This window comes from Coffea arabica, chromosome 5c (assembly GCF_036785885.1).
Source record: "Coffea arabica cultivar ET-39 chromosome 5c, Coffea Arabica ET-39 HiFi, whole genome shotgun sequence".
Taxonomy (NCBI): Eukaryota; Viridiplantae; Streptophyta; class Magnoliopsida; order Gentianales; family Rubiaceae; genus Coffea; species Coffea arabica.
In genome coordinates, this window is record NC_092319.1 from 50,086 (window position 1) to 68,882 (window position 18,797).

The 18,797-nt window shown below is 38.7% G+C and overlaps 3 protein-coding genes across 5 annotated transcripts; 2 read left to right on the forward strand and 1 right to left on the reverse strand.

The window, feature by feature from the left end:
• Positions 1-1,219: 1,219 nt before the first annotated feature.
• Positions 1,220-3,886, forward strand: LOC113722917 (uncharacterized). Its single transcript, XM_027246149.2, has 5 exons — positions 1,220-1,382; positions 1,944-2,015; positions 2,237-2,403; positions 2,608-2,719; positions 3,401-3,886. The coding sequence occupies exons 1-5, from the start codon at positions 1,344-1,346 to the stop codon at positions 3,635-3,637; spliced, it is 627 nt and encodes a 208-aa protein (XP_027101950.2). The 5' UTR covers positions 1,220-1,343; the 3' UTR covers positions 3,638-3,886.
• Positions 3,887-4,546: 660 nt separating this feature from the next.
• LOC113722919 (COP9 signalosome complex subunit 3) lies at positions 4,547-9,816 on the forward strand. 2 transcript variants are annotated; one of them, XR_011814862.1, is made up of 12 exons: positions 4,547-4,971; positions 5,397-5,512; positions 5,603-5,849; positions 6,183-6,240; positions 6,835-6,924; positions 7,194-7,259; positions 8,132-8,221; positions 8,369-8,527; positions 8,614-8,735; positions 9,040-9,112; positions 9,244-9,442; positions 9,534-9,816. XR_011814862.1 is itself a non-coding variant. In XM_027246153.2 (11 exons), exons 1-11 carry the CDS (start codon positions 4,757-4,759, stop codon positions 9,310-9,312), a joined length of 1,305 nt encoding a protein of 434 aa, XP_027101954.2. In that variant the 5' UTR covers positions 4,547-4,756; the 3' UTR covers positions 9,313-9,816. The 2 variants fall into 2 exon arrangements, 1 of the variants encoding a protein (XP_027101954.2); XM_027246153.2 differs by having other exon boundaries at positions 9,244-9,816.
• A 314-nt stretch (positions 9,817-10,130) lies between these two features.
• On the reverse strand, positions 10,131-18,729 carry LOC113722918 (protein TPLATE). Of its 2 annotated transcripts, XM_072050242.1 has the most exons (8): positions 18,669-18,685; positions 17,292-18,538; positions 15,476-16,072; positions 14,495-14,856; positions 13,418-13,721; positions 12,561-12,683; positions 11,332-11,787; positions 10,131-10,907 (listed from the first exon to the last, which is right to left on the reverse strand). In XM_072050242.1, exons 2-8 carry the CDS (start codon positions 18,417-18,419, stop codon positions 10,383-10,385), a joined length of 3,495 nt encoding a protein of 1,164 aa, XP_071906343.1. In that variant the 5' UTR covers positions 18,420-18,538; positions 18,669-18,685; the 3' UTR covers positions 10,131-10,382. The 2 variants fall into 2 exon arrangements, with proteins under 2 accessions (XP_071906343.1, XP_027101953.2); XM_027246152.2 differs by having other exon boundaries at positions 17,292-18,729.
• Between the last annotated feature and the right edge of the window lie 68 nt (positions 18,730-18,797).

An 18,797-nucleotide genomic window follows, 5' to 3' on the forward strand; every position in this document is an offset into this window, starting at 1 on the left:
GCTTATAAAACATTTATTTCGAAGCAAATGGCTCATAAGATTCCAAAGGGGATTTTACCCATAAAGCATTTAGAAAAATGTTATTTATTTAGTCATGTTTGGAGAATTCAACTTTTTAAAAACAGTGGTTTGATTGTGATATTTGTGCTTTTCTTTCTAATTTTACGCCAATAAATTCAAATTTTAAATTTGAATGATAACATGCATATGATTAGAAAGAAGGGTTATATTGGAAAGAGAGACTAAAAGATGTTTCAATTTTTTTAACATAACAATTATTTTGAGACATCCCAAAATGAAAAAGTGTGACACTTTCAATGGGACGAAGGAGGGAGTATATGGTTTCCATTTAGGGAGAGAAATGTCATCTGCATGCAAAACCTGAATGGTAAACTTGATTTCATTAAATAACTGCTTGAAATTGGATAAAGAAACTCGGCCATCCTTAATTAATTCGTCAATGAAGTATTGTTGCAACACTCAATTCCGGCTTGATTCACTTCACCACTCACTGTCCCATCTGCAAATTGATAGAGATAAATGACTTTTTTTTTAGAAAAAAAAAATTTTTGGGACGGAAATTTTAAAATTTGCCGCCAAAAAATGAATAAGCAGTAGCATGAGATTGCCATTTACCTGAAGAGCAGAAGTGAAGCAGCCAAACTCTTTTTTTTTTTTTTTTTTTTTTTTTCTGAAACGGAAGAAACTCACACACACACACAATTAGATTAGAAACACTCGAAAGTTACGTCCATTAAATCTAAGCGGGATCCACAGAGATCCCAAGTCCAGCTAATTGGTGACAGGACGAGGCCTCTATGGAACTTAAGTCTAGATTGAAGAACAAGCAATGTTGGATGGAAGCCCAAACACCCCCAAATTCCCCCCCTAAAGGAAAATCATTCCTTGTTAGCTGGTGAGGTTGAGGTACCGTACAACCGGTGGCAGAATACTCTAGTCTAGGCTTCAAAATTTATTAAGTATGAAAAAAAGAACAATTCCAATTTTTATTAAGTTGCTACTACAAGATTTGACGAGAGAGTTTAGTGTAGGCTTCTCTCACCGTGGTATGAGTCGTGTCGGTGCCAAGTTTGACCGACCTTTCCAGAATAGGAAAAACATGCATAGGATGGGCTGAATTCGTATACAATTTGGGCCGTTTAAGATAGCATAGCCCACTATGAGTTGAAGACCAGGAAATCATATTTAGGGTTTAAAGGGGCCCAAAAACCCACCTCTGATGGGACGGATCGTCGCTGCCTTCAGTTGCACCACCAATAGTGGCAGAATACTGTGATTTGTTGGATGCTCACCGGTGGCGGGGAAACAATCGAGAGGAAATAATGGCAGCCACAGCTCAAACTTTCAATGGCAATTTGAAGGCGAGCTAAACTCTCTCTCGTCACCCCCCCCCCCCCCCCCCAACAACCCCCAAAATTCTGTTATAGTAAATGTATTTTCGTTGGTGATCCATAAAGGCGTATCTTAGACCTTCTTCTTTTTTTTTTTCTTTTCATTTTGTTTGTTCCTTTTTCTGTGATTGCTTTATCTTGACTGCACAATGGACGTGTGTTTATCTCCTTTCATTGGTATATGTAAGCTGTGGATTGCCTGTTTTAAAGCGCTTATAGATGCAGGTAAGGTGTTTGTAAAATGTGGTCAACGAATTAGTTATCAACTGTAGGAACAATTACTGTACATTTGACTTGGGAACAGACTGCCTATAAATTTCATCACCTATAAAAATGTTTATCCCCTAACAATAATGTCTTTTTTTTTCCCTTGTTTTTCGGGAACCCGATCACTTATATTGACATTTTTGCGAAGGTGCCGTTGTTTGGGACATGTTTATATGAGGAATGTGTTGGTTTCTTTGAATACCATTTTGAAATCAATGATCTGTGGTAGTTTGACGAAGTCGAACTTATTTTTCGATCTTGCAGAAAGCGCTCGCAGGTCTGAGACGTATCAATTTGGAAGGTCTAAGATGGAAAGTTTTTGATGCTAAAGGCCAGGTCGAACTCTTTTCCTCTTGATGTATAGCTCAACTTCTCGAACTAATCTGGGTTTTCACAACTTCTGAATGGCATGATAATATGGATTATGAATAATAAAGAGAGTAAATAACGTGATTATGACAAGCTTTGGAGGTTTTGTTCTTCCATGTATGAAACAGAAATATGTGGGCACATGTTATTGCTAAATTTACTAGAATGATGACTTGCCTCTCATGCAGGTCCTCGGGAGATTGGCATCACAAATATCGACTGTAGTACAAGGAAAAGATAAACCAACATACACACCTAACCGTGATGAAGGGGATATGTGCATTGTGATCAATGCGAAAGATGTTTGTGTCACAGGGAGAAAACTCACTGATAAGTTCTACAGATGGCATACAGGGTAAGTAGTACTTTTCTTGGTTCTTTTGTACAATGTATTAACACCATAAAGTCAAAACATTTATTTCTTTTTGCATAATGGGAAAAAGAACTTCTCTAAAAGCAAAAGGTGGATGTCTATATTTTGTTTTTCCAAGTTTTGGATTCTTTACTTTTCTCCAACTCTCTTCAAAATCTATTTTGACGTGGATTGTTTTTTCTGTAGTTACATAGGCCACCTCAAGGAAAGGAGCTTAAAAGACCAGATGGCCAAGGATCCAACAGAAGTTATTCGAAAAGCTGTCTTACGAATGCTACCAAGAAATAAATTGCGTGATGTGAGTGCTATTGGATACATTTATCTGCCCTTAGTTCCTATTAGCTACATTTCATTTTTAATTCATGGACTGTAGGCTGAACACAAAAACAATTGAAAGAAAGGAGTGTGATGACTGAGACAAGATTGTCTGTGACCCGAGAGAATTGTTCAATCTTATCTCCTTTTGTTTGGAGTTGATGATGAAGAGGCAACATCTGGTTGAATGCTTGGACTCATACAGGAATCGTCTTGTTATGTGCAAATAATCCATGTTTAGTATATACACTCTCCAACTCTAAGCGAAGGATCCGGATTGTGTGCTTTTTGTCCGAAGAGATTATGCAGGAAAATACAATCTTCTATGGACAATATTGTGCCTTGTGGTCATTATAATATGACTCAATTGTTGATATAGTTGTTTTACGTGATAGATTAGTTGGTTGTCTGAAAAGTAGAGGAGACGAGTTACAACATGCATTGCACTGACAAACAGCTGACAGTCATTACTGTTGAATAACCTCAATGCTATGGGAGTACTATGTTTATCTTGAGAGATGCGTGACCTAAAATCTTGGTGATACTTGCCTCTTAGATGTTAGGAGACAGTAATATTTTCAAAGATGGAATTATGCTTGATAGGTGATATATTGATGTTTCTATAGTTGCTGTGTACTAACATCTATTACCTTCTGATGTAAAGGATAGAGACAGAAAACTGAGAATATTTGCGGGAAGTGAACATCCCTTCGGTGATAGGCCTCTGGAACCTTATATCATGCCTCCGCGGCAAGTACGCGAAATGCGTCCACGTGCACGGCGAGCAATGATTCGAGCTCAAAAGAAGGCTGAGCAACAGAAAGAAGCATCCACTTACATCAGTAAAGGCAAGAAGAGGGAAGAGGCTGATGGAAAAGTTGGTGCACAAGAATGTTTGTGAATTTCAAGCAGTGATGTTGCTGTTGATGTATGTTTTCTGGACCACAGAACCAGTGTGGATGAGCATTTAGATCATAGGTGTCGAGTTCTAGTAGTACCGGCGTCCAAAAGTGTCTCCTCTTGTGTTAAAGCGGCATGGCGAGGTTAAATTGTTTAGCGTCAAAAGTGCCTGCTCGGCTTGGCGTAGTTCAATTTTTATGCTCGGATTTCCATCTTGAGATTAGCAGGAAAATTCCATCTATTCCCTCCACTTGTAGTGGTTCTTTTGTGTTGTTGCGTAGTCCTATCGTGGCAACTTCCATGAACTCGTATTGGTTAAGATAACAGCCGAAAATGGGGAGGTTTTGGCAGTAACAAAGTGAAAAACATGAGCACATTTGACGCTCTTGTAAATCACTATTTCACCTGTCTAGTGCAGTGTACCTTTTTTTTAAATTTATTTAAAAAAGTATCTTGAGGACAACTATTTTTTTTTTTTTACATTTATATAGACAATTACGGAACTTGTGAGCGGGGAAAAAAAAACTGATAGAAATTCGAAACTCTGCTCCTCCCCCATGAAGCTTCTAAACCTAGATCAGGTTATTATGGGAGTGCCCAATTCGCTTTTCAAATCCTCTTATTAATCTGTCACTTCTTATAAGGATTAAAACTTCCTTTGAATTGAAAAAAAAAAAACACGTACATAATCCATAACTCGTGCTATCTTGAAATCGACTGCACCCAGTCCGCCATTGCGTCAAAAGTTTTGCCATGCAGACTCAATGAATGGGCCTCGTGATTGGATTCAGCGACTATTACATGATGCAAATAGAGCCCAATTTCGGGGATGGGCTATATTCCAAAGTAAAACCTGCACCTCAGTCAGGGTCCGCGGAACTTCGGTTAAGTAACCTCTGGGCCCACCTCCTTAGGGATTCTGTTCGTGTCTATATTCTGGGGGTAAAAAAAAAAAAAAAAGGAAAAAATTGGATGCTTTCTTTTGTCCAGAATCCAGACTCCAGAGCGGAGCAGAGCACAGCTGTGGATTGTTGATCCATAATCATAATCCAATCGAAGCGTTGGTGGCAAAAAAATCAAAGTCAGCCTGAGAAAGGGCGGAGAAGAGAAGAGAAGCGGGATGAATCTGAATGCTAGCACCAACTCAGTGGAAGCGTTGGTGGCAAAAATCCAAGGGTTATCGGGCGGCACCGCCCGAGACTTGGCTCATCTCCACAGCCTCTTGAAAGAGTCGGAGGACTTACTTGTCTCCTCCGATTCCACTCGCCCCTCACCGGCTTCTTTTCTCTCCGAACTCGACCCGTCCAAACATTCTCTTGGCTACCTCTACTTTCTGTCAGTAATCGATTTTGCTGTATTATTATTTATGCCTTCATGGATTCCGCTTCTGCTTCCTCCGTATTTGCCAGTCTTTTTTCTTTTTGTATTTGTTCCTATTTTTTTTGCTTTTGTTCGCACAACAATTGCGTCGTGCCCGACTATATCTTTTAATTTGTATGTGAATATTTTCTAGAAGAGAGATGATAAATAATCATAACCGCAGGACTTCCGTTGAAACTATGCTATATAAGTGTATAGGCTTTTTTTTTTTTAAACTGTGTCCGTACAATTTAGGTATTTGGAGTTTTTAGTTCACGGAGAACATAAGTTTCCTTTCTAGAATTATTACGTTATCTTTGCACAATTTAGCATTGCCGGAATTTCACCATCTTGCATTCAATAATGGCTAGGGAATTATTTTCTTTGTTTGTTCCTAACAGGGAGGCTAGCACGTCTCGTCCGATTTCAAAAGAGGGATCTGGTGAGGTAGCCCTGTCGATTTCCAGATTCATTGATGCGTGCAAGGCTGATCAAATCCGTTTGGCACCTGATAAGTGTACTGATCATCATCCCAGCGAGTGATACATTTAATTTTGAGGAATGATTTTTAGTTATTTCAATGACTTGTGGATGATTTCATTTGCAGTTATATCTGTTTGTAGAAGGTTCAAGGATCAAGTTCTGTTGGCTGAAGCCCCAATACGAGGAGTTGCTCCGATGCTGATAGCTGTTCGGAAGCTTCAAATATCCTCTGAACAATTAACCCCTTTACATCCGGATTTTCTTCTTCTCTGTTTGCTGGCTAAGTGTTATAAAACCGGTCTCTCTGTCCTGGAGGACTATATATATGAGGTCGATCAGCCTAGGGATTTCTTTCTCTATTGCTATTACGGGTGAGTTGCTTTACTATAACCAGTGCTCTTGTTACCTCAGACCTTCTTAGAGCCTCTTATGCTTGCAGATGATTTGGTCATTTGTATTGGCAACTGGAAATAATCTTTGATTCCTACCGTTGAAATCTGTTGACTTGAATATGTGAATTTAGAGGGTAGTTGCATTCCAGTTTTTAAATGAAATGCTAGCTTCAATGAGAGCAATCATATGTAGCTTATCTTTGGAGAAGATGTGTTCATGATTTTCGTGACTTGCAGCTAATATTTTGAAATTATATATTCGCTTGCCTAAATTGTGGATTGCCACTTTCTAATAAAATTTGTATCTTGTAGGGGGATGATTTGCATTGGTCAAAAGCAGTTTCGTAAAGCATCAGAGCTATTGCACAATGTACGTTTGCATGTTTGCAGATTACTTTGAGATGGAATCTTCTTCTTCTTTTATCCTTGCTTTCATATAAGTAACGCTATTATCTACCATGTTTTCACCGTCCAGGAGATATAACATTAGATTTAGAGCTTAGATGAAAAATTTCTGCAGGGATTTGTGCAAGTAGGAATGTACTAGTACTTCTGTTTAAATTCGAGTAATTTATTTTATTTTTCGCCCTAGGGGGTTTCTCTAATTCCTGAAAGCTCTCTTACTCCTTTCATTTCATCCCAAGCTTTTGCTTTTGCTGCATATTTCGCTGGCTGCTCTAAGAATCTGGCCACATTTGACTTGGCATAAGTACCATGGGCTGCATTCATATTTTCAATGCCAGCTGTCAGCATTCTTGAGCAAATTCTCAGTGTAAAAGAAGATGATCTGGGTTTTCCTGTATGCTTTGCACAAAACTCTCCAACTTCTCGTGCATCTTGTTTCTTGGTCCCCGAGTTTTGAGGTGTAAGAGTATCATTATATTGTGGGCTTGCATTTTACTTCTGATTGCTATGGATGGTTAGACTAGGTTCATTATCTTAACACAATCATATTATTTTGCAGGTAGTGACTGCACCTATGTCCACCATAAATGCCATAGCAGTTGAAGCATACAAAAAGTACATACTGGTTTCGCTAATTTACGCTGGGCAGGTTTTGCTTTTTTCTCGTCTTTATTTTTTATTTAATCTTTATGTAAATAATTGTTGAGAAATTCTTTTTCATTGTTTGTACATGGTTTTAAGTTTGAAAGAAAGAACAAGGCTAATTTTCCTGAAAATGAGCAAGCTGGGCTGCTGAAATTTGGCCAAGTATCTAAATAGTGCATAATATAACAATGTAGGATAAGGCGTTGATCTATTGGCCTTTAGTTTGGTCTGGTTTGGAGTACTCATACTGCCTATAACTTTATATGGTTGCAGTTCTCTACCAGTTTTCCAAAGTACACTTCTTCAGTTGCTCAAAGGAATTTGAAGAACTTCTCTCAGGTAAACGTTTATTTCTCTCTGTAGATTTAACTTTGCACAGAAATTGTTTAACTAAATATAGATATAATTCCTAAGAGTATTTATGTGTCTATTTGGAATAGACAGATTACAACAATTTGCAATGTCACAGCATTGTTCATCTCAATGAATTCAAGAATAGAACTCTAGATACTTTCATGGATAGATATTGTGGACATTATCAATAGTTATTCTGGTGTGCATCAAATCTCCGTATAATGATGCATGTTTTCAGTGAAGTTGTTCACCTTCAATTTGTTCCATAAAAGAAAGCAGAGATTTCATTGTCTTTCTTGGGCATTGTCTGATCTGCCCCTTTCATGGTTCATTGAAGCGACTTTTACTTTTTTTTTCATTTTTAGTGGCTTCACAAAATTTAGCAAAAAGGTACTCAAAGACAATGAAATTTAAAGCCTACAAGGTTAATTCAATTTCTGACCTGTTGGAAAACAGAAAAGAAAAGAAACACAAACAACCCTTAACAGGCAACCATTTCTTACAAGAAGCCGAACAATAACCTTAAGTCTGCCATCCCCCTCCTCTTAGGCAGATGAAACACCCATAGCAAAAAAGCTAGGACTGGGTGGAGCAGTAAGTCAACCTGTCTGAAATTAGATTGAAACAAATAAGAGTTATTTTTACTGAAGTAACTGGTTTTGTTTTTGAATCATGAGGTTGAAGAATGTTAGATTTTGGCCACAGATGAACAGTGGCTCCGTGGTGTTTGCTTCCTATCTGTATACGCATCGTTTTAGTGTTTACTGGATTCTTTGCAGTGATTGATTTTTTAATGGATGCAGCTGTGTGACATGTTTTCACTTGAAATCATTTCTTGTTTTCCCTTTGTTGAACAGCCCTACCTTGACCTTGCCATCAGTTATAGCACTGGGAAAATTTCCGAGCTGGAATCTTGTGTCCAGATGCACAAGGAGAAGTTTGAAGCTGTGAGTTTTCAGTGGCCTGTTAAGTTAATCATTTATTAAAAGTTAGTGAAATAAAATCTTGGCATCTATGTGCTGCATAAGAAGTCATTTTATGACATTCACCAAGTTTTGGGATGTCTGATCTGTTGTATGCTGTTTCTTTCTCAGGATAACAATCTTGGAGTGGTAAAGCAAGTGGTGTCTTCTATGTATAAACGCAATATTCAGAGGTTGACTCAAACATATCTGACTCTCTCGCTTGAAGATATAGCTAATAGCGTCGAGTTAAAGAGCTCCAAGGAGGCTGAAATGCATGTACTTCAAATGGTATGTATATAACCTGCTCTTGTTGATTTCTGCCTATAGTAGAGGCATAAGATTGTGGTAACCATTATACTCATTTTTCACCATAGATTCAAGATGGTGAGATATATGCAACAATAAATCAGAAGGATGGAATGGTTAGATTTTTGGAGGATCCCGAGCAGTATAAAACCTGTCAGATGATTGAACACATTGACTCATCAATTCAGAGGTGAGGCTTGGAATTTCTTTTCACCTCAAGTATCCATCTGGACTCTGTAGGGTTATATAGGAGTATTTGCTTATTATGGTTTGCCATTACCTTTCCATCATTTTTATGAAGCATGAATATATTGTGCTTTATTGCACTACATTTCAGATTCTATAAGAGTTAAGAAAAGGCTTGAAGTCTTGAAATATGGCTTTTTTTTTAAAAATTTTTGGTTGTGTTTTTAACTCTGACATGGAAATTAGTAGTGTCTAAATACTGCATTAAGCGTGCAACTTAATAATGTATTTCTTTTTTAATGTCACAGAATAATGGCACTGTCAAAGAAGCTGAGCGCTATGGATGAGCATATCTCATGTGATCCTTTGTACCTTGCTAAGGTAAATTCCGTTATAATTTCCTTGGCATTTTGTAGACACTTGAGGGGTTGAGCTTATTCTTCTAAATTGATATTCTGTATATATTTTTTATCCTCTCAATCAAGCAAGCATTATTTTTTGTCTGTTTACAGGTCGGTCGGGAACGACACAGATTTGATTTCGAAGATTTCGACAGTGTCCCCCAAAAGCTCAACATGTGAGACACTCTTGGCCTCCGTCATGTTAAAAAGATTGGGGAGAGCATTGCAAGACGTGAATTTTGAAGTTGAAGGCAAATTTTCCGTCGTTTTGTTCGCTATAGAAAGGAAATTGGTGAACATCTGAAGCCTGGTATAATTTTCCGGCTTAGTCATATGAAGTAATTGCTGGCACTTGCTCATCTTTGAAGCCTAATAAATTTATAGTTTTGTTATTGTGTCAGTGGCATGTCCTGTTGCAGCGTTTCCTATGACTATGACTATGACTATGACTGACTATAGCGCTGCCTCCATAAGATTGTGCAAAAACATCTCTCGCGATAGAGCCTAAATGCTAGGAGGCAACAAACCTCCCAATCTTGTACAGCCGTTTTTCCCCCAGTCTTAATCTTTATTTAAGTTTATTCTTTCATTGTCACGCCACGGGCACAGATGTGTTTTGGATTCAATGATTCTATAATTTGGTTTGGCCCTCTTGAATGAACTACGAACGTATAATTTGGGTTATCCCTCTTGAATGAAGTACAAACGTGTAAAGCGTACATTGAGCCTGTGTGGTTCTTGAATTTATAGTAGAAATATTAGAATGGAAACAAATGTTAGCTGCGATTCTAACACTCCCCTTTATTCTTTTTTCTTGCTCTTAAATCCACCTCAGCCCATACAATTTTGTCCTTTTCAATGCTTCAATTCTTTGAAGAAATTTAAAAATGATCTTTACAAATAATCTTAATTTCATCAATTGAGAGTGCCTTAATGACTAGTTCTAGAAAACCTTGTATAACACTACATAGCACTAGATTTGAACAGAAGTCAAGCTATAACCATAAAAGACCAAATTTGACAATTACTCCTCGAATAGAGGAAATTGAAGAACCAATTGGTGTGGTACAAAGATAAACAGGGAGAGAAGAACGCCGAATGAAAAGGACAAAAAAAAAACAAAAAAGGAAATAACAGATCCACGAAAACAAAAAAGCCTCGCCTATCATATTTTTGCACTCTTAATACGTATGGACAAAATACAAGAAATTCTTTATGCAAAAATTTCCTATAGGAAAGAATATAAGTCATCAATTAACTTTGGAACTCCTGTCTTTACACAGCATATGCCATTCTTGTAGCACAGCTACTTGAAGAGCACGATGCTCGACTTCCTCCGGAGTTAACTTGAACAATGTGGTAGGCCCCTTAGTCTTGCCAACTTCCTCCCCACTTTCCTTCTTATCCTCCTCGTCTTCCTTGTCCTCCTCACTCTCGCGTTCTTCCTCCTCATCAGACTTGGGAGACTTGGGACGAGGCCGTGCTGCCTTAAGCAATGCTATCCGCTCCATTGATATCCTCAGCCTCTCAGCAGCAGCCACCTTCACTTCATCTTCAGGCATGTACTCGACACCCCCGTCAGTAAGGTCATCTAACCAGCCCTGTAGATCTGAACCGATCTCCTTTGTAATTGATGAATCAGAAGCTCGAACAACAAATTTGCATATCATTGTTGTTGTCTCATCACCTAGGTCCACATTTCGGCTAACCTCACTGGCTCCAAATATCATCATGCCAACAAAGCCCCCATACCAAGTTTTTGCAGCAAAACACAACTATTTAAAACAGAGAAGCAATGAGAAGCTGAAATATTGAATTTGACCAAATGCACAGAGAGAGAGAGAGAGAGAGAAACGTGAATTCTAGAAGTAATTTGGCGTTCTTTCAACATTTCCTCATAAAGAATTACAATTATGTTCATTCATCAGAAGAAATGGAGGGATCAACAATTCAGATAAGCTTTTTGAAGCCAAAGCATGAAACAAAACCTGAAAGCCAGCACTTTTATGTGTTGGCATGATATGCAAATTATGGTATTTCCAACTTTTATGTGTTGTGTCTGTTGTCTCATGACAAAATGCTTCAAGTGTAATCAGATTCTATAAAAGTTAAGGGCTGAGGTTTCACAATGACTCTGTCTGACTATTAGGTTCTTAAAAAATTCCAACACAAACCTTGAAGTGAAAGCATGAAACAAACCTGAAAGCCAGCAACAGTCCTGATGATATGCGAACAAACTCTATGGAAAGGCTTTGAAGACAGAGATTTCAGACCACTAAGGAAAGGAGATTCCCCATACTGCTGTGCAGCTGTAGCCTTGAAGCCACTTCCTTCATACGTATATGTACCAGTATATTCTATTATAGCGGGTAGACTAGGCCATAGGCGGAAATATTCAACTGGAGAAATCTTATGTGGCAAAAGAAGTTCAGTCAGGGGAATCCTATAAGGTTGACATCTCAAAATCACAGGTTCACCTAATTCAGGCCTTAGGCTTTTCTTTTGTCTAATGATTTGTGGATCATCTTCAGAGTAGTCCCCTTCATAATCAGCTGGAGCACCACTGCCATAGAAGGGGTAATACAAGACTTGGACCCAAAGAGCACATTGCTCAAAATGTGAAACACCTACTGTCACACTGCAGATCACTGGTTCCTGAAATAAGCATATAAAATTAACCACAAATATTCTCATAGATATCTGAAGACAACAGGACAATTGCTTTTAGAAAAACATTAAATTTTGTACCAGGTCAAACACACACACACACACACACAAGTGTAGATAAACAGAAGAAAGGTATAAAGTGCTACACTACAAGATGAGACACAAGCAGGAAGATTCTTCTGACTCCAAAACAATACTTCAGCCTCAGATATAGCATTAAAAAGAAGAATGCACTATGCTTTAGCTGCATCTCATCCAACAAATTAAAATGAAGTGCAATTCCTCGCAAAATTCAAAGTCAGGTGACTGCAAGTACTTGTTTTTTCAAGGTAACCTGCAATATACAAAGACATACCAGAGCAGTATGGAGAGCTCTTACACATGCTCCTCCACCATAAAGGTAAAACGAGATAGACAAGCAGAAGAGGAAGCACTGATAATGTTATCTCCTCCACAGTTCAGCTTTCTTTAGGTTAATGTTAGCCAGGAGAGAAGTAGGACAAAAATAATTAAATTGAGTGCTGCTCAGTAGCATGAAGGGTTATTCAAGTTCCAAGTTAACAAAAGAAGAACCTAGCAAGCAATCTATGTCAATTTCCCTTCTCATATAGCACTTTGTAAAGATTTCACATTTTATTTTCCATAATCAAAAGTTCCATATCCTTTTCAAGGAAAAAGATATACAGTAAGAAGTAATTTACAAAGACAAAAATAAAAAGGTACATTTATAAAAGGTAGGACAACACGTTTGAATCTGGCACCTGTGAATTAAGATCACGCAATTGCCGCAATGCTTGTGGAGATCCATCCATGAAATATAGTCCACCTGATAGCCCAACTCTTATATCCACGCGATTCAGTTCAATTTCTGTCAAATTCAGAACCTGAAAGCATTCTCAGAGTTCAAAACACAGAAAAGAATCCAGTATTTGATCAAAGGCTTGTTAATGACTCTATATGACCTGCACTTGCACATAAGGGGATGGAGGAACTCATAGATAGGAAGACATGATGTAGAAAAGTGCCTCTAAAAAAAGAGACCTCATTACAAAAGGTTATCTCTTTCCCAGCCAATACTGCAGCAGAGTAAAAAATGTTTAAACATGAGCATGCTGTTAGAAGAACCAAATGCAAGTTACATGGCATTACACATTCCACTTAACTTCACCCTCACAGCTTCTAAAACGTCTAGAGGAAGGTAAATTAATGCCTTTGGTTCTTCATAACTCAAACTGCTTTCAGATGATACAAAACTGTCTAGGAGGTAAATCCCAACATAATGTCTTTGGGCCTTCACAGCTCAAACTAATGTCTTTGGGCCTTCACAACTCACACTGCTTTCAGTTGATACAAAACTCTCATGCAGGCATATGCCAACATTCACAAGAATTTTCAGAGAGTGGAATATGCACCAAATAACTTTTTCTGCCCCAATCACGATCCATATCGTACAACTGTGAAAAAATAACTGCACTAGTTTTGGCAAAAGAGAATAAAACTAATATTCCCATGAATCATTCCCACTCACTGTCATTATTGCAAGACAACATTACTCAAGAAAGTGATGCACAACAAATAAAGAATGGATTAAAAAATAAAAAAGACAGGAGGTAAAAACCTTTAAATGCAGAGTGATCCTTCCGTCATTTGGATCTGACAAATGATATGCTTCCACATAGCATGGATCACTGCTACCAGTCAAAGTACATGCCCTTGGGGGAACCTTGATTCGGGTAGAGTCTATTCCTTTCGACAATAATACTGTTAGTTCACTAGGATCAGGCCTCCAAAGTTCTAAAAGCGCCTTGTGCACTAGTCCTTCCAGCTTCCGGTCTTGGGCCGTAGATGCTTCATAAAATTGAACAGTTAATTTGTGATGGCTAAATGGATAATCTCCTCTAGCTTCACTCACCCCAGCCCACCTACAAAGAATGAATGGGACACAGAAAAGTGAAAAATAACACAAGTGGATCCACAAGAATCAACTGATGAGTGTTTGCCACAAATAGCATGAGAAGTGGGAGAAAAGCAGGAAAATTTCAATTCTGAACTGAAGGGAAAAGAATGGGATGATAAAGTTTGTCTTTCACAAGTTAGTATTGATTAAGCTCTAATTCCTCAAAATTAGCATTTTTTTAAACTTAAGGGATCCAAGTGTGACCAGAAGTATACATCTTCTAGAATATCTTAACAATAATGCACTAAATTTTTAGGTACTTTATAGATGAGAAAAAGTTTCAAGTGAAAATTTCCATTATCACTTTGCACCTGAAGCTTAGCTGTGTCAACCATGGTGACTTGGACATCTGGAAATACCATTCCTGCTAGGGTGGGTGATCTAATTCAGAATCTAGATCCACAATTGGTTTAGAGGGTCTACACCAAAGTGTTTTTCTAAATTCTCTACTCATTTACTTTACATACTGTACATCCATACCTCTGCAATTTCTCATAAATTAAAACACGTAAATATATGCAAGCATAAAAACACACATTCAGATGCAGAGAAAGAAAAATATCGTGGGCCTCATCTGATCTTGTCACATCCAGCTCTGGTGCTCAGTTAAGCAAGCAGAACCACAAAACTACCTTGACAAACTTGACAATGAGTTTTACCTTAATTAATTGCTTTCTCTGTTGTCAACAGAATGAACTAATTGGACCAAATTATGGTATAACATCACAAGAAGCTTACTTGATCTCTGGGTGACTTGAAACGTATTTGATTCTCTGCAAAATCAAACGACATTGATGCTTATTGACAGAATCAGCTGAGGCATTGGTTCTGAACTCTTCAAGCTCCTTAGTAATCAACTGCCCAGCCCTAGCATTTCGTGATCCCAGTCGCTGAGCACATAGAAGAACAGCCTGAACATCTTGCAGCCGATTTGTAGCGCTTGCTGATGAGTCTGTGTTAAACAGAACTTTATGGATATTGGCTACTATAATGTTCAGTTGATCTTCAGGATCATCAGCAAGAAGTGGATCCAGACCTTCTAGATCTATGTGTTCTGAAATAGCCCACATAACACGGGCTAGTATTCTAGGGGTGTTCACCTGACATATGCATCATGCTTTTAAATAACAACAAATCAAACAACATCACAAGCTTACATAAAACAGAAACTTCCAATAAAGATTATCGCCTTGAACAGCAAAAGAATACAGAGAGGGACAAATAAGAATAAGCAAGAGGATAAACAAAAGATAAATGATAATGGCAATTTGTTACTTGTTAATGGCACTCACTTTGATCCTTTAACCTTGTGAATTAGACAACAATATGCCCATCATTGGTTGAATTTACAACCACCCCTTTTTCATGAAGTTGTAATTAAAATGAAGAGTATGGGCAATTTTATATTTTCACATGAGGACAAAAGTCAATAGGGGTGCCATTAACATTTCCCTAAACAAAATAGGTAACTAAAGTCTCAACCCACTTAAACTACAGTAATCAAGGATTAAACAGGAAGATTGAAGTTGAACAGGTTATATGGTTACGTGGCATGAGCTCAATTTGCCTATGGTGTAACTTGTGAGGTTGTCAATTTACATCAAACAAAGTAAAAAGATTACAGAAATTGTACTATGAAGAATAAAATGCATTATACTGATAATCCAGCAAAAAAAAAAAAGAAGAGACGCAGCAATTACACTTGGCCGAATTACAAACCTCACGTAAATCTCTGACAAGTTCACGTTGCAAGTTCTGTAAACGTGTCTCATTTAGAATTTGGTCCTGAGATGCTCCATCTTTGATCCTTTTGACCCCTCCTCTAGTATCATAAATGTGGCAAAGTCGAACCAGCAACTTCAAGTAGCAATCAATGGCATAATTTCGACCTTCACAATCCCATTTGACACATGGCCTACACACTTCAACAACTTCCAGAGCTGGTTCAGTCCAATTTAAAGCACCATAACCAGTTCCATAAGCTAATGCTCCAATAACTCTGCTTTCCATGCCCGAATTTTTCTGTTCAGGCAATGGTAATGACAGCTGAAAACAGCTTTCAACTAGCATGGCAACTAGTTCTTCTCTGAATAAGCTTTTACTTCCTACACTGTTAAGGTCATCTCTTATCCTGGCATCCTCAAAAAGGGAAGCAATATCAGTCCCTGGAAGAGGCTTTTGACCTCTTCGAACACTTTCCTTTGCAAAAAGATCGACACAGAGAGCAGTCCTACAGATGCATGCCAAAGCGTGCATGCGATCTGATTCTGCTCTCAAGTTTCTCACCATGAGAAGCAGCCTTTTGAATAAAGATACCTGCAAGAGATAAAGTAAAGGAATGATGTCAAAAGTATTACTGCAATAGGTGTAAAAGTGACAGAAATCTCTACTAAACTAATATTTTTTAACCGCGAAAAAAAAAGAGTGTCGATCTCTGCCTAGAAAATGGGAGCTCTGCTCCAGCAGTCCTTGTACCACACTAAATGCAGCCAGATATCAACACGCAAAACGGGTGTTTGATAATCCTATCAAGTACTCGTTAGGTGTTTGATAATCCTATCAAGTACTTAAACTTAATGGATTAACTGCTTTTTTTATTAAGTTTGATAGATAACAAAATTCCCTAATCTCTGAATACATTAAGAGGCGCTTAATTTCTTTACAAAATTTTAAGTGAAAGTTAGATCACTTAATTTGCAGAATGTTTAAATGGTAAAATAATAACACTCATTCAAAATTATTATTTCACATACCCACACACTTTCATACACATACATACACTCTTTCTCTCTCATGCACTTTCGCACATATACATATAGTCTCTAACACACAGTAACAGCACACATACTCTCTCTCTCTCTCTCACTCACTCACACACACACACAAAAACTAACACATGTTTTTTTTTCTTTTTTTTGCCAATACACATTTTTAACATAATTTATTAATTATACACAAAAAAACACGCATTTTTTCTCTCAAATACACATTAACATACAAAAACACACACACAAATTTGATTTTCATACTGGTATTTCAGTTTAGAGGTGATATTTAAAGAGCTAATTCAATACAATAGATAAATATGGTATCATCAAACAGATTTTACGTAATGAATTCCGCAAATTTAGACTTAAGTACTTAATTTTCAGTCTTCAAATTTCAGTTTTATTAAATACCACAGTCCTCTAGGTGACAATTGCATAATGGATCAAAGATGTTTAACCATTGACAAGAAAGTCCATTTTCCTGCACTCTTAAACTCCATTAAATAGACAAGAAAGAAGGTTTTTCCATTGGCGTAATCACAAATAAAATGCATCTAAATGAAGATATAAATCACATTTCAATCACAAACAAAAGGAAAATAAACAAGCACCAAGGAGGCAATAATATTAAAATGATGAAGTAGAAAAACGAGACGATAATAATACAATGTGCAAAGCCAAAAGCAAACCATCTTGAGCTAATGTAATGTGAAGTTATTTGGTGTCAATGCAAGACAATTGTTTAAGGTGAGGAAAGCTTCACGGACCTGCATACTAAGGTCAAGGAGATGCAGATTCGTAACTACGGCTCTAACAATACTCTCTCGAGCAGAGGAGAACTCTTGCCTGTCCCAGAGAGTCAGAATTGCAATAGTTGACGCGGAAGCCCATTCCGGCTTGCCTCCGGGAACATCAGCCAAGTACAACATATTTATCCCCACCTCGAAAATCAACGCAGGCTCCAACGAGGAAGAAAGGAAGGGAGCAAGATGCGTCACCACATCCGACACTCCTATAAACCTCTCCGCATTGACAGACTCCAAAGTGCTGGCATTCTCACTCTTAGAAGACCTGGAAAGCTTCTTGATCACTTGTAATGAACCTGAAGCCACGGCCTTGACTGCGTAGACAAGTGGATAAACTGTTGCCCTGAAACTCTCCACTGGCAAAATCAAGGACCTGGCCATTAGCGAACTCCGTTTTTTCCAAACAAATTCCACCATAGAAGAGACCCAATTGGATCGAATGGCCACGGAATTCTCGCTGTCAACAAGCTTGTCTCCGGCCAGCCTACTCATCCGCTTGGATTCGAATTCCTGAAAGAGTCTGCCGACGGATTCGAAAGCGACCTTGGAGACGACGTCGGATTTGTCTAGCATGTTGTGGCCGATGCGAGTCCACCAATTAGAGACGCGATCCAGCAAATTGATGTTGTTCTCGCACAAGGTAACGAGGTCATCACGGGCGAGGACGCAGCCCAGGGTCTCGGTGATGGAGAAGCGAAGGTTGTCGCTGGGAGAGTCGAAACAGTTGGAGATTTCCTTGTTGCAGTCGGCGATGAGCTTGCCAAGGCGGTAGGAGGGGATGGCAGCGAGGATGGAGACGGCTGCGGCGGTGACATCGGGGTCGGGGAAGTCAAGGTCGGTGCGGATGCCGGTGCAAACTGTCTCCCAGAGGTCGGCAGTGAGACGAGTGGAACGAATAAGGTCAAAGGCAAGCTTTTTGGAGACGGCGGAGGCGGGAGACGCGACGATCTCTTCGACGGCAGATTTGGCAAGGACGGAAATGTCGCGGCCAGCAGCGGATTGCTGGAGAGCTTGGAGGAGAGCGCCAGACTGGCGGAGGGCATCGTTGGAGCGGAGGTCCGCTTGGATCTGAGCGAATAAGATGTCCATTTTACTTTTTACTCGTATAATTGATTAGGAGAAGCTAGAGCTAAACAGCAACATTATTATCAAAACACGGCCACTGCCCGGCGCCCCTACCTCTTCAGTCCTTCCCCGTCCACAACCAGCTGAGAAAAAAATGGTAGTGCTGTTATAGTATAATTAAAACCCAATAAAAAAAATTGAACATTTGAGGAGATGAAGAAGAAAATGGGAGTTATCTGGGGTACAAGAAGTTTGTTTGGGCAGAAAACGAACAGGAGAGGTCGAGGGGGTGGTACTGTCCTAAATCCTCCTTATTAGCCTCGCTTGACTATTTTTACCCCGTTTATCTGTTGGGAAACAAGTACAGCCAGCGCACTGAAGGGAAAAAGATCTCTTGTTTGT